The sequence below is a fragment of the Pimephales promelas genome, chromosome 8 (genome assembly GCF_988280905.1).
Source record: "Pimephales promelas chromosome 8, fPimPro1.hap1.1, whole genome shotgun sequence".
NCBI lineage: Eukaryota > Metazoa > Chordata > Actinopteri > Cypriniformes > Leuciscidae > Pimephales > Pimephales promelas.
In genome coordinates, this window is record NC_142776.1 from 23,543,587 (window position 1) to 23,560,534 (window position 16,948).

The 16,948-nt window shown below is 35.1% G+C and overlaps 1 protein-coding gene across 1 annotated transcript in view; it reads right to left on the minus strand.

Moving 5' to 3' along the window:
• The window catches only part of pde4ba (phosphodiesterase 4B, cAMP-specific a), a 162,710-nt gene that overhangs the window by 127,258 nt on the left and 18,504 nt on the right, over positions 1–16,948 (minus strand). Inside the window, exon 2 of the mRNA XM_039691716.2 lies at positions 3,346–3,441. Coding sequence (XP_039547650.1) covers positions 3,346–3,387 — 42 coding nt within the window. The 5' untranslated portion in view covers positions 3,388–3,441. The remainder of the gene's footprint in view (positions 1–3,345; positions 3,442–16,948) is intronic.

The following is a 16,948-nucleotide window of genomic DNA, read 5'->3' on the forward strand; positions in this document are numbered from 1 at the left end:
TGCGGAAGCATAATAATAACGCTTACATTCTACATTTTTTGCTATGATGCCTTAAAATACAGCGTATCTAGGCAGCTCACAAGTTCTTGGAACAGAGCACGTTAACACTACCAAATACTCCACAACCAGAATTCTCTGCAATATAAATTAAAAAATACAGAGTCTGGTAGTGTTCTGCGGTTTATATTCAATATTTTATGTTAAATTTCCATCTGTAAGGGCCTTGTGGTTACACAAACTGTTGCGATTCATGTCTTCATCAGGTCAGGCATTGGCAACAGCCTCTATCAATTTTTAAACACAGCTCTGTGAGCTCAGTTAATAGGTCCAAGGTTGCAGACCAGACTGTCATGGGTGTGGTGCAGGCTGAAGAAGAGGCAGAGTCAGAAGGCTCCAATTCAAACAGTTACAGGGATGATGGGCAGAAGGTTAACACACACACCATACAATGTAACATTAACAAGAACCGACGACTAACAGAACAGACGGAAACTAAATGCAGACACAAATCAAACAATAAAGATGTGATCACAAAAGATAACGACGATGATGCCGATGAACAGGTGAGGGTAAATGAGGCAGTGAGTGCAGGAGTGGAGACGAAGGATTCTGGGAAGTGTAGTGCAGATGAAGACAGTATGGTGCAGACGATGCTTGTAACAAGTACATTTAAAGACCAATCATTTTGATAAGTTTTGACAGGATACATTTGTCTGTGTGTATGTTTCCTTGAAAATGGCTCCTGTAAACATAAATATCATACTAAAAAACCTTCTTACCTTCTTAGATAATCTTCAACACCAGGCACCGAAATTCACCTGCTACTATGTACAGCTATGTAAGATGTAAACGTTTCTTAGGTCAGGGTTAGCAGCCTATTGTAGTTCTAATATTCATTAATGTAAAATTATTCTAAAATGTTAAAAATGTCTAATTGGTTAATCTTGAATTAACCTAACCACATGAATTAATCAACCAACATGCCACTTAAAAATGTAAGAGTTATTTATCAAACGATGATAAGGAAACAGGGATCGTCACAGTGAAAAAAAGACTGTTGACCAAGTGAGAGGATGAGTAAGAGAGATAGTTGAAAGAAATGCAATTTATCTTCACCATTTATCTTTTTAGACACCTATTCCTACAGTCTGATTGTCAAGGAACACTTTGTACACTTTGATCACTGGCTCAGCTCGTACCTGGGGACAATTTCCCTGCACTTCTCCATCTCATCTATGTTCCTTTTAACTTCGCACATTCCTTCTCGTGTCATTCCCTATCTAAGGGATATAGATCAACTTTTGACGTCCTTGTCTTCACATTTGCTCTCAAGAACCATTATTACGCACCTCCAGCCATTTTAGGTAATAACTCGTAAGAAATGGTTAGAGGATGGATAGAGTTCCTATGTGAATCAGTATTTTTGAATACATCAGTTGATTCAATGATTCATTCAATCATTATTGGACATCTCAGATGGACCCAATTTTTCCCTAAAATCGGACAGGAGGAGCTCAAGGGCTGACTCACTGGGTAATTTCGGTTTCACTGCCCCACTGTCTGATTCACGGATACGAATGATCAGAGAGTAAATGGTTAATGCGTATTTGGTGTGCTATGTGGGTAGGAGGGCTCTGAGCTTGGAAATTGGGGACATCAGCCAATAGTGAGCCTATGTGTGACGTACAGCATAGAAGCTTTACGCAGTTTCACTACATGAGATCTTGAGGCCCACAGAAAAAGGAAATGAATATTTGAATAAAGTTGTTATTTATTTGTATTTTTTTTTATTCTCGTCGCTTGATAAACTTAAGATTGAGCCACTGTAGCCACTCAGACTATTTTAACAATGTCTTTCATAACTTTTGGGCTGGCCAGTTTCGATCTCTTAAGAAGCCTATGGAGGAGTGATCCAGCAAACAGATTTAATCAAAAATATCTTAATTTGTGTTCCAAAGATGAACGAAAGTCTCACGGGTTGGAACAACATGAGGGTGAGTAATAACTGGCAGAATTTTCAATTTTGGGTAAACTTACCCTTTAACCCTCTGTAGTCTGCTGTGTTTTCTGGGCCCTGGAGGTGTTTTGACATTGACTGACATTTGTGCTTATTTATGTTACTTATAAAATGTTCATAGCTAAAGTCTGATTACACTATATTCAGCGCAAATTCTGCTATAATAATATCTATATTAGCTTTATTTAACCAGAAAGAAAACTCATTGAGATTAAAAATCTCTTTTCCAAGAGCGTCCTGGCCAAGATAGGCAGCAGCACAATTACATGAACATAAAACATATAACAATTTGTGCCGTTAAAAAATAGTGAGTTACAAGGTCATAAAAATCACAGGTTCATATCTATTTATCACAAGCGATAAACAACAGCAAGGATCGTCAGAATAGTCAAGCATAACATCTACAACCAGTTTGTGTAGCCTCCATGTCATTTAAAAGTAATATAAAATCAACACGCGAAACCGGCTCATGAAGATTCAGGACATTTTGCAGCTGATTCCAAGCGCAGGGGGCCGCATACTTAAATGCCTCTTTTCCCAATTCAGTCCGGATTTGAGGTACAGATAACAATACTAAGTCCTCAGAACAAATACAATATCTTCCTATCCCTTTCCTTTTTATGTAAGATTGAAGATATGGGGAAGCAGACCAAGAATAGCTTTATTAGATAGTGCCAATGATTAAGTATTTATTTATTTTTATTCATTTAGCTGACGCTTTTATCCAAAGTGACTTACAATTGCTATATATGTCAGAGGTCACGCACCTCTGGAGCAACTAGGGATTAAGAGTCTTTCTCAGGGACACATTGGTGTCTCACAGTGGATTCGAACCCGAGTCTCTCACACCAAAGGCATGTGTCTTATCCTATGCACCATCACCACCCCCTTAATGACCAAGACTAAGACAAAGACTGAAATTAAAATGACGTAACCTGCTTAAATTATCAATGAAAAATCACCACCAAGAAAACAGACTGAAAGTTTTGTGGAATGCACGAACAAAACGCATATTCGACTTGAAGCGGTGCTACTCAGACTGATCGATGTATCATATCAAAGTACCGAGAGCGGGACGGCTCCGTATGCTTTTGACTAAAAGTCACTTTTTGAGCATCTGCCAATCAAATTTGAGGTCCGGAACTAAGTGTGGAAACAATTAAGCAAAAATATTCATTGTACAAAACCAATTAAATAATTCCAAAACATCTGACCGCTCAATGCTGCACATGACCAATCAGGATCAAATATTCCAAAGAGCTGTATGACACAAATTAGTCAACCAATTAGTCGTTTTCAAAAATATGTGATATATTACCAGTACTCACCTCATTAGGTGACACAGTTAGAACACTCCGGCTCTTCCTCATCTTCTCTGAAGTTTTCCTCTCCCTGTCTTACACAGGCCTGCTCCGCTGACACTCCTGCACAAAACAACACACACACACACAATCATTTCTCTCAGCAAAGACAAAAAAAAAACAGAGGAAAGAAAAGACATTTGACATAGCTTGCTTGTGAGAGGTGCCTAAGTTTAAAGTTAAGATGGAGAGTCTTTCTTTATTCATCTGTGAGTGATAGAGAGAGCAGAAGAGTTTGTCTGCAGTCTGACAGTGACAAGTATCTCTTAAACCCTTGGAGTAACCTCTTCATCAGCTTTTACACTCTACCCGTCTAAACTGACTTGCAAAAACAATTTTAAAAAAAAGATCCCTGTACAGAGCCTGTTTTTTACATCCCTTGTGCATGATGTTGTAATAGCGAAAATGTAAATAAAAGTGTGTTGTATAAATGTTACGTTAGCGTTATCTCTTGCAATCACTTTCAAATGAGCCTGTTCTCTTTTAATTTGACAGTAAAAAGATGTTACCTATATTTTGATTTCCTTATTTGATTTATGTTATGCGGTTTCTTCCAAACAAAAATGATAACCAAGATATAAATGCTTCGCAATATCATCATTCTTTCTATCCCATACAAATTAAAACCTCTTAAGAAGCACCGGCCCGTGGGCGGGCCACCGAGGAAGTGGGTATACTTTTATTACCTTTTTTAAGCTTTGTTTTATAACAAATATTCAACTGACTATCATAAACTATGCATCAAAGTGAATTTTGCATAATATGTGCCCTTTAAGTTCAATAAGTTCTTTTCAATCCGTCAGCCACTTCTGTGCCAAGCTCAATCCTCAGCCAATGAATACGACGGACAGTCCAGCCCGCAGGGAATTTGGAATTTGGCAGCTGCCTCTCAACAGCTGAAAGCCTGAAAAGACTCCATAACCACTTTCTATTGATTTGACCTCTACTTTCTTACCTTGTCTGCTTTATGTGCTTTCAGCTGCCTGGTCATACTGACATTTTAACCAGAGATTTAAATGCCCTGTCGGGTCTCTGTAAGAGCTCACTTAACATGTTGCCTCTGTCACTGACTTCATTGAATTAGGTGAATATGTAGCGTGTAAAGTAGTCTCTGGCCATATGTGTGTCTTTTATATGACAGTCACTCATCCTTCATCAAGGATTCTCACAGGATTGCGTCCCGAAGCATGTGTGAAATCAGTCCAATGGTGTGACGGGACTTTATGACCAGGAAGCTATAAAGCGCACCCAGACTACACAATGTCAGCTTTTGATAGTCTGAAGCAAGTCAATCACAGGCCCGCCAGAAATATGGCTAGGCGACGCAGCATCTCGTTACCTTTTCAGGGAACAAAGGTTACAGTAACCGAGTAATTTTCCAAGAATATTACAGGCAGATCGATTTTTTTAAATGACCCACCAATTCTACATTAAATCAATATTTCATTGTGTTGCTGAAATTTGTTAATGTTTTTCAATTTAGGATTTGTTTAATATCAGTATTGATTAGTATTTAGTATTGATTATTAGTTTACAAAAAAAAAATACTTCACACAACAATGGAAACACATTTCATCCCCAGCGTAAAAAAAAAAAAAAAAATGAAACGGGTAATTATGAAAAAAGAAATCACATTGTGAAATATAAAATCGCAATGTGAGACTTAAAATGAGAAACTAAGGTGTAATTATGAGACATAAAATAATTTTTATGAGAAACAAAATCAAATTTGAGATGAAAAAAATCTTAATTACAAGAAATAAAATCACATTTAAGGGAGACATATTTCATTAATATCTTAAAGGTCTAAAGTGGTCTACAGTCTACATTTCAACTAGACTGTTATCAGAAACTCTTGACATAAAACTCTTGACATAAAAAAAAACTATCCATTTAAAGAATAGATGCACATTCACTGTGCCATCAGAAAAAAAAAAAAAAAAAAAACACATCAGCTCCACAGACAATTCACAGGCTGAGGGCCTAATTACCTATTTACCTATTCACCTCTCCCCATTCAAAGAGTAAATGAATGATAAATGTGTTCTAATATAATACTGCTGCTGCAATCCGCACAATCACCAGCACACAAAAGACATTGTGCGAGTCACTGCCAGCTAAATTACCATTCCCATTAAATCAATATACGCCCCCCTACTAATTACGAAGCCTTGTACAGATGCAGCATGAATATGTCAGTATACAGTATGTGGATCTCAAATCCTGTTTTCCTTCACATTGTATCTTCCCCCATAGACCTTGAACTCAAATTGTTTGTTCTGTGGTTTAATAAAAATAAATGCATTTTGCATGGATTCCTGTTTTAGTCATTGTATTCATATTCAAGTAAACAACAAACTTTTAATCATTTTCGTTTACTATGTGGCTACATTACATAACTTGCATTTATTTATTTAGTCTTCTCAAACATCTTAGACCTTTTTCCTTGCCACTATTTTTTGTAAAGCTGCTTTAGAATAATACGCAAAGCACTTTACAAATAAATTGAATGGAATACTAAAAGATTTAGTTTTTCTTCAACCTAAAAGTCAAGTTTGTTGTTATGCTCTTCTTTGCTACCACGTTGAGTTTTTAACAGTATTACACGCACTGACGAGTCTATTCGCATTAGACAATAACATAAAAGGGTTATATTATTTGAGACATCCTCTGGGCAACAATCTGGTCCCACTGCTGTCGTTTTGTTGTTCTTCTGTGAAAGGCTCTGACATCCTGATAATAATTACTGTGACTAAAGCTCTTCTTTTGCCAGATGTTTTGACATCTGACAGACAGCAAGTATAATGCCCCTTCAAGCAAAAATACATATTCTACATATTAAGACAGAATGTTTCAGTGGTTAAACACAATTAGTTACAGTCCATTTGCATGCAGCAGAACTAGTGACAACACTGATAAAAAAAAACAACAACTTGTCTCTAGGAGACAATGTTCAAGTATTCATTGTTACCATTATTACATTATAAAACACATATAAACAATATAAGCCAATCAGAAAAACAATGTTTTGCATCATAGACCATTAAATAAACCCTGTCATCTGGTACATCCCAGTTGAGTTTGGCATTATACTGTGCTCGATTTGTTGTTTTGTGGAGGTACCTACTACTCATAAAATGAACGCCATCAAATTCCAGCAGGATTTACTTTAAACAAAATATTCAATTTGGGACATTGCCAAGCTGGAGCTGTTTCTAAATGACATTTTTTGTGAGTCATTGATCAGTTGGCCAATCATTGTGTGAGTCATTGATCAGTTGGCCAATCATTGTGTGAAAGTTGAGAAATATCAAAATATACTTCTCGGAATAGATGAGGGTTAAAGGAACACTCCACCATTTTTTGAAATAGGGCTTATTCACAGTGTCCCCTACATTAAAATAGTTTGGCAAACGCATTTTTTTCAAAGTGCATGCATTGCAAGGGGGTAATCCATCAGCCCATTCATTTTGGCTTCACTTTGACAGTGAATAACTTTACATCTGAGGTGTCCAAAGACTTCATTTGTCCATTATTTATTTCTAAAGAAACACGACAATGTATAAAACGCTCATTTAGGGATATTCAAATTAAATGACCCATCATACCATTGATCAGCTCTACCAATCTTGATTGTCTTTTTTCATGAATAAACAAACACTGGTATGTTGTCTTGATACTATGAAGCAGCTTTGATACAATCTGTATTGTGAAAAGTGCTATATAAATATATTTGACTGACTGACATTACTTTGTATCTTACATATACCGTTTTTGTGAAAAGTAGGCTAACGATTGCATCATCACTTCGCAACTTTCTGTCGCACAATAGACAGGAGGAGAAGCTCGCAGGCAATCTTTTACTGTCTATGAGGCAATCAGGGGGGCATGAAGGCACAAAGTCAAGGAAGAAGCCTTTTACTGTCTATGGGAGCTAGATAGCCCATAGATAGAGAGTCCATAAAGCAATGGGACAATTTACAATTGTCAGACTGTCGTCACGCTCAGTTTGAGCCTGCGCAGTCGCTGAGACATCAGACAGGAAGTGCAAAAATCGGGCTTCAAGTCTTCTCCGTTGAAATCAATGGGGTCGCTCTGTCCATTTTTTTACTGTCTATGATGCATTGTCGTAGTTTGGCAGAACCGACGCTAGCTTAGCTTAGCATAATGAATGCAATCCTATGTTGCCAAGTAGCATGTCATGAGTAAAAGTAAAATAAAGCAAAAAAACAAACTTAATTACTTCTTGTGGCCTGTGTATTCACAACGAGTACAAATATGATTTCAAATTAAGACTAGGCAATTAAATAGGCAGATATTGATTTGGGGCTATATATTAGGGTGAATCACAGGCGAAACACTGCTACTTGGGCGCAGTCATCACAACACCTGAAATACCCCAACTTCCCTCAACATCACGGCGTGAATATTAGCTGGCTATTACGACAGTAGACATAGTGAATGGTGATTGACATGGGGGATTTTTTTGTGAGACAAAGATGGTGACTTCTCAGACAGTCAAGATCCAGACCCATACCTCTACGAACCAGAGTTTTCAGAAGAGGAGCTGCGTGCAATAGAAATCCTCAACATCCTCCAAGCATTAGTTCATAGCATAAGTCTTTACATGCAAAATAGCTGAGCAAATTGTCATATTATGTTTATATTTTTATGAGGCATATTTATTTACATCTCCATTAGACTTTTTTTTCTAAATCTGTTCTGTTCACATACTGTATCTACTTTTGTTTTTTCTCTTTTTTTTTTCTTTGTGCTATGCAGTGCTGTCTGTTCCTTTCTGAATTGCAATGACATGGTTTGTCAACAAATTACAGTACAAGCAGTCAAAGCTTAAATGTGAATCTTGTCCAGTTTCTTGCAATCAAACGCCCACATACACTAAGGTGTAACCTACAATTTACAATAATTATCATCAAAACTTTAGCCATAGTCTACATTAGAACATCCTCCAGAGTACACTGTTATATTGACAACATGACTAAGCAATTATCCGTACACAATGACACAAGGACTTGTCATTCTGATGGCACTGACATGTTCATTGACACAGATGTTTAATTTTGAGAGATGAACTAAGCATTTTGAGCAAGAGATAGACTTTTGCAAGTAATCCATGGTGTTTTGAAATCCTTGTATCCAGGTAAAGCTACAAATGTTTTGTTGCTATGCTATACTTCCTTGTAGATTTTTGTATTTTGTATCATAGGGAACATTCCCAGGACAATGTTTAGTCAGAGTCACGCACATCCATTTGAGCATCAAAACAAGCAGATAATGATTAAGGTTAAGGATAAAAGGTCTTTAGTGTTTAATCTGTCCTAATGATATAATCTCAATGAAAATGACCTCCTTGTCACTGAGCTGCTCTCCCTTCCAGTGAGGCAATTTAGGTTTCCTTAATAACCTGTGTCTGTAGCAGGGGATTTCTTCAGTAAAGCAATAATCCAGAGTGGAAGAGGGGAAATGGTTTACATGTATCAAGGATTATCAAGCATTTCTGTTGATAACTAGGGAACACAGATTATATATATATATATATATATATATATATGAAGAGTTCAGATGCAAAAGCCTCTAAATGCCATTTGAAATTTTCTTCTTTAATGATGATTTTTATCAAATTTGTATATTTAAGTTCAGTAATTTCACTTAATTAACAATTAATAGGTAATTCTCATTGCCATTTAAGTGAAATCACTGAACTTAAATATACAAGCTTGATAAAAATGATCATTCTAGAAGAAAATTTCAAATGGCACTTAGAGGCTTTTGCATCTGAACTCTTCATATATATATATATATATATATATATATATATATATATCACCTGCCTGTAATAATCCTGAAGACCTTGATTAGCGATTTAGCGATTATATATATATATATTAAAATCCACATTGATCCATGATGGTCCTCTCCACTGGCTCCGGTTGCCACACCAGAACCAAACAGCTTGTGAATATTAGATGCTTAATGAAAAAAGTAGGAAATAACCAAATCCAAACTTTTTTTTTTTCAAATATTGTCATAATCCAGTGAGAGTTTTGTAGAACAAGTACTGCAACAGATGGTATGACTCACACAGAGCCCTGATCTCAACCTCATCGAGCCTGAATTACACTAAGAGACTGAAGCAAGTGAGGAAAAAAAATAATAGATGAAGCATGGGAAAGTTTCCAAAATGCACAGCTCAACAACCTAAATTAGAATTCTATGAAACATTGTGGAATTACCTGGTGTCCCGCGTTTATTGACGCAGCTCGTTACAATACAACGAACACCCAGGATTGTAAACTATGATTTTACTATCTAGTAATTGCTGACTCTATTACGCCAACTCTGAAAAAACTCTCTGCTCCTCACCACGGTGCGTCTCGGGTGCTGCGGTAATCATATCGCCCAAGTAGCAGTGCTTCGCCTTCTGAGAATATAGTTCCCAATATTTATACGGTTAAAAGCTGTGTCTGATATGACCTTGTTATTTGTACACTCTGTGACTCTACAAATCACAACATGTTAATAGGAAAATGTTTGTGTTATTTTGTCACTTACTTTGTTAATATGCTAGCTGGAGCCATTTACATCCAGTGTTTGTGCTAAGCTAGGCTAGCGGTGGGTGCGTCAGACAGAGTTACAGTACGCACGGAAATGAAAAGGGTATGAATGGACTTATCTAACTCTGGGGGATACGGTGAATAAGCTAAAGTCACAAAAAGTCGGCATGTTCCTTTAAACTATTCACAATACCCTTACATTCCTCCAAGCAATTTAATCAGGTTGTTGAAGCCTCCTAACTTCTTGATTAGAAATTCTCTTTTTAGTCAAAGTTGCTATTTTGCCTTGCTTATTTATTTTGCTTATATATAAGTGTGGTTGATGGTCAGCCATGGACCACAGTTTGCTTTAACCGAGCCCATAACATTCTTTAAAAGAAGCTTGAAACTCAGAAACTCAGAAAGCTATGCTTGTGGCAAATGCTTTTACATCACAGTGTGAGCGGTGTGCCAACACCATATCAAAGAACAAGAACAAACAAGAAACAGCAAGGAACAGATGCTGTACTGTTATATGGGCAAAACAGACCGGTTTTCATATAAATAAAGTTATGACGACTTTAAAAAAATAAGTGACAGATTGGAAAGGCAAATTTTTTCGGGCACCAGCTGTCATTGTTTCTCACTTATACTCTGCAAACTCAATACCTGCACACAGAAGGAGGCACAAACATCAATTGTGATCACTGTGAGCAACCGCAATGTTACAGCACATGAGCTTGTTAAGCACAAAAACAAGGGCTCCAGGACTCAGGAGGAAAAACATTTGTTAAAGCACTCCCTGAGCATATAATACAGTTTATCTAATTTTAAGGTGTCATCATCAGATCTGTTATATAATTAATGAGTGACTTATTGCACCCAGTGGGTCTGTGCCTTTTAAAGTCTTCCCTATAGAACAGAAACAAGTTTCAGGACATCAGAAGAACGTAGGAATAAATGCACATGAAGGTACCATGGAAAATTTCCTGTTTGTATCTGATCTGTTGCGTGCAACAGATTCCCAGCTGACATAATGTCACCACCAGATACCAGTCACACTGGCATTCTGCTCTCAGGTGGGACATGGTGAATAAACACTTCTTTTGCTTCTCCAAACTGGAGTTCTAAGTACAGCAGTTCAGAACAGCTATCTGAGGAACCAATACCAAGAATTTACTTAACTGCAGCATCAGGCTTAGATTACTTAGACACATGCTTTCTAATTAAAATAAATAAATAAATAAATACAATCAAATCTTTTTTGTTCTTCAAGGAATATTAATTCTGAGTTTTTGCCATTGGATAAAGATTTGGCTGGCATGACACTATTAGCCCAACACAATATTATGACAATCCGTAACGTTAGAATGAATAATTTTACAATTTTTTCTTATATCAAACTATTAAAATTATTTAAATGCAGCATATAAAATTAAAATTCTTTTCGCAATGTTTAAAATCAACACTCCCCCACTAACATCACAACAAGGTAATTCATGCATTATATACAGTTTCCCACTTAAATACAACTTCATTTGATTAGTCAAGTGCTCAGAACTCATAGCTGCGATATTTCTGACTTCACCTGAAGGGCACAGTATATATATGTAGTTATAGCTATATCATATAAAGCAAATTATGGATGGTAATGATTAATTGTTGATTAATCATTCTCACGGGGATTTCGGATGCCCCAACGCCTGTGATGAGAAGACCAACGCCTGTGAAGAGACGACTCAATGCCGGGGATATGTTATGGCGCCGTTTTATATATAAACAATATTTATATTTAATATTTATATATAAACAATATGAATGTTAGCCAGAGGAGAACTGGCCCCCGACTGAGCCTGGGTTCTCCCAAGGTTTTTTTTTTTTTTTTTTTTTCTCCATCCAATCTGATGGTGTTTTGGTTCCTTGCCACTGTTGCCTTGCTTTTGGCTTGCTTAGTTGGGGATATTTAATATTTAATATTTAACAATATTATTGATCTGTGTTGTACTACTTTCATGTTATCACTGTGAAGCTGCTTTGATACAATCTGTATTGTGAAAAGCGCTATATAAATAAATGTGACTTGACTTGACTTGATCAAATAATCTGGATTAATGATTTAATCTATAAGGTTTACAGATTACTGATTAAATTACATCACAACTGTGTTCATTAATCATACAAGCAGGTGGCGAAAACCGTCTATAAAATCATCCAACATTAGTGTGCGCACTACACTTTGCGCAGTGCACGTACTGTAAAATGTAAATGCGCACCCTTGCCTTGATTGAAAAAAATAATAATCTACAAGTAAAATTATGGGCACATCAAACACTGTGATCAAATGTCTAAAGTATAATATGGCAAGTACTTCAGCCTTATTTATGGTGACAATGTTATTCTGCCTCTCTGTCATTTCTAATATGCTCTTCTCTGTGAGAATAAGCCCTGTAAGTGAGATGTTAGAGGTCAGCGCTGTCTGTGTGTCTATAAGCATCTTTACTCATGTTCAGATGAGCAGAAGGAGAAATCTGCTTGTTAACTTGTGATGTAACTTGTACCATTTCTGGGTCCAAGTTTTCCACTCCGTTTCAATTGAAAATATGTTCTCAACAGTCTTTTATGGGCACTATTTGTGCATAGCATACCTTTAAACTAAGCTTTTAAAAACTCACCGTGTAGTCTCTTGGATCACGGCATCCTGATATTTTGATGATTCAGAAAAGATTGGCAAAGATCACTATGGCCAAAAGAGATTTCAGTATGGAGATACAGTATTTCAGTACTCTACGGCACATAGTGAGTGTATTAGCAATGTTTGTTTGAATTTGGGATCTGATAGAGTGCATGACTCAGAAACATTGGCCATTTGTTTTTTCAAAAAAAAAAAAAAAAAAAAAAACACTTTTTGTTATACTGGTTGAAACTCTCTTCACATCCTGATAGCAATCAATGATAGAAGTGGTCTAAATATTGTACATTTTCTGTGGACGTCTCAGCACCAAAAAATGTTCGTCCAGTCTTTGCATTTCACTGCCAGTTAACACATGTATTTCCATAACTCCGCAAACCCTGCTCACGCAGACATCACACATCATCAATTTGAGGGAGACAAACCCATGAATGGCATAGTAATAGTGGACAATGAACAATAAACTGGTTTAACCCTTTGATGCGCAAGCTATGGATACCCCTTCTAATGCGCAACATGGGTCTAAAAAGACCCGTATTCATTTCCTATGGTATTTCAGTGATGGCTGAGTGTTTTCTTTGCTGAATCTTTAAACTATATGTATTTTATCATTTGTTATTCCAGGTCTTCATTAAATATCTTGTTTTTGATATCCACAAATCATTGTGTTTATGTTTCCTTTCTTACTTTATAAACAAACACAGTTTTTGTATTTCTACATTAATTTTACATACATGGGTCTAAAAAGACCCGTATTCATGTCCTATGTTATTTAATGCATGGCTGGACTTTTCTTTTCTTTTTATCTTTTGAGATCAATTTATTTAAGCTTTTAATATTCCATTATCTATAAATTTCATGATTTATAAATATTAAAAAAATATTGTTTTCAATTACCAAAAATATTTTTTTTTCATTTTTTTCTAGGTTTTGTGTTACTATATCAAATGTACTTATCAAGCATAATAAAACAAAAGAATAAAGACAACATTTTGTTAAATTGATAATCTTAGAAGTATTTTTAACAACATATTTAACACTTGAAATGTTTATTTGCCACTTTGTCTCACATAGCATTCACATATCACAGATAACTGATAACTGATAACACTGAAATTGATCTGTGGTGTAGTGTAACTGTGTTGAATTGTGGTCAATGTGATCAAATAAAAGAAAAAAAAACAGAAAAAATAAAATCACACTGGTACAGCGGCATCTCAAATTGCCATCTTAGTGCTTACATGCCTCACAAATGACAACTACATGTTTGTGCTCCTTGCACACAGGCCTGGTGCTCTGGGAACACCAGTTGCTGACTTTTCTGTCTTTGGCAGCTGGGCATCATTTCAATCATAGAATGATTTCAGTATAAGAATCATTTCAGCATATGAATGATTATGAACTGTTAGGCCTACTAAATGTAAATAAGCTTTAAAAAACAATCTTTTTTTGTGTAGTTAACATTAGCTAGCTAGAATATGTCAACAGCTAGCTAGCTAATAGTATTGGACATGTTTCTCCTTCTCACTAGGATTTCTCACTAGGATTACAAGGTCAAGGTAACCATAGCCTAATATTGAGATATTATGTTGTTATCTTTTACAATATATATATATATATATATATATATATATATATATATATATAAAATGTCTGTGGTTAAAATAAAATAAGATTAATAAAAATTGACCCATGTATGTAAAATTGATGTAGAAATAAATTTAAAAAACCTAACATAATGATTTGTGGAAATTAAAAACAAGATATTTAATGAATACCTGGAATAAGAAATGATTAAAAAAACATATTTTAAATTAAAGATTCAGCAAAGAAACACTCAGCCATCACTGAAATAACATAGCAAATGAATATGGGTCATTTTAGACCCATGTATGTAAAATTGATGTAGAAATACAAAAACTGTGTTTGTTTATAAAGTAAGAAAGGAAACATAAACATAATGAGTTGTGGAAATCAAAAACAAGATATTTAATGAATACCTGGAAAAAAGAAATGATAAAAAAACACATATATTTTAAAGATTCAGCAAAGAAACACTCAGCCATCACTGAAATACTATAGGAAATGAATACGGGTCTTTTTAGACCCATGTATGTAAAATTGATGTAGAAATACAAAAACTGTGTTTGTTTATAAAGTAAGAAAGGAAACATAAACCCAATGATTTGTGGAAATCAAAAACAAGTTATTTAATGAATATCTGGAATAAGAAATGATAAAATACATATATTTTAAAGATTCAGCAAAGAAAACACTCAGCCATCCCTGAAATACCATAGGAAATGAATACGGGTCTTTTTAGACCCATGTTGCGCATTAGAAGGGTTGCTATACAAAAACTATTTTTATTCAAAAAGTAAGAAATGAAAAATAAAAATAAGGATTTGTGATGATCAAAAACAAGTTAATTGAGGAATACCTGGAATACTGAGTGATGAAATTAATTTCTTGCAAAGATATAGAAAATTAAAACTCAGTCTATTTAGACCCATGTTGTGCATCAAAGGGTTAATAGAGTATGAGAACGTATTTTAACATAAAAATTTTAACGATCATTAATTTGAATGAAAATTGATTGATTAATTGATTAATATTCCTGAAAACAGAAAATGGACACCCTTAGTCATAATATTTCACATACACGTTTTAGTAATATAAATACTAGGTCTACACGATTTGTTTGAAGGGTTTTTAGAAATTTTCTGTCACAGCTCTGAACAGGACTGAACTACTTCTCAGTGCTTCTCTTTACTTCACGTGCTTGCGCATCTCAATGACGTCACATACACAGGACTCAGGGTTCAACAATACATAGTCTGTCACTTCCTTATGACCATATATAACATATTGTAACAAAAACAGAGTGAAGACTGGTAGTTAACCTAATATGTAATTAGATTAGTTACCAATACTGTTGAAGGACTGAATATTTGACATATGTTATAAGCATTTTTATTATATATTTATTTAACCTTAATATTGTGTATTGTAAACTTCAAAGTGAAAAAGTGACAAAAACTCAATTCAAAGTGACTGCTTGTGATTTCATTCATCACAAGCAGACATGCTAAAAAGTGCAAGTAGTCACAGACAGACAGCACTTATTTTTACAGAAAGAATCATGTTTGCCAGAGATTGTGATAGAGAATGATGCACATTTAGTGATGTTCAGTTTAAAAGTTCTTAAATGGTTTATCATGTTCTGTAAATGTTGTTAGTATAAAAAGCATGTATATATGTAATAATAAATGGCTATAATGGCTAGAATTAGAAATTGTATTACTCGGTCATTTAGTAGAGGTAGTTGGTATCTGATTAAAAAAAAAGAAGTGATATTGCCTATATTCTTACTCTTTAAAAATAAATATTATCATTGCATGTACAAATTTTATCTGTTTCTGCTTTACTCTTTTTTTACTTCAAAATTAAGATTTTTTTTACCTGTATCGTATTAATTGGAAGCCGTGAAGCATGGCCTTCATAACGAATTTTAAAAAGAAGTATTGAAGGAGTAATTCTGAGTATTGAACTTACAGCATTCTATGTTGATAGAATGAACAGTATTAGCATGAATGCAGGATGTTGTTGAATGCAGTCAGACTTGAATCAGGTCAGGTTCTGTGATGTACCTTGAAGACCATTACAATGTCCAGTCAGTTTCAAACAGCAAACAATGACATGAAAACTTTAAAACAGAAACACAGTATAGCAAACGTGGCAACCAGTGAATTCAATTTTCATCTAAACATCTTCCAGTTGAAACCAGACCTCTCTCTATAGTTTTATTAGGTTACACAGTACTGTATATTGAGCTCTGAATTAGATTAAATTAAATGATTTTAAAATAAATAATACATTTTCTATTAAATCTGTGAACAGATGAAAAATAAAGGTAAAATAGTTGTTACTTGAAATGCTTGGAATTTTCCTTTTCCTTTTAAAGTTTAATTCACAAAAGTTAGCCATGATGATCACTGGCATTGACCACAGAGGGTCACCGTGATTTTGCCATGTAAGATATGGTCCTGGATCATCATATTTTGTTGATCCTGGATCAACATTCCTGTTCCAAAATGTAGTCCTTACCCAATCCCTACCTAAACCTAACCCTACCTATAACTTTTACATAAAATGATAGTGTAATGATAGGTGAATTAGACTGATGTTTAAGTACTGATTTAGTACTGATGTTTAAGCCTAAACTTAACATAAACTGTAAACTTGTCCCTCAAATGTGGTTGATTGGAAAGTTGATCCAGGATCAACAAAAAGTATGCCCAGCCTAAGTACTGCCGTGGTCTGAAGG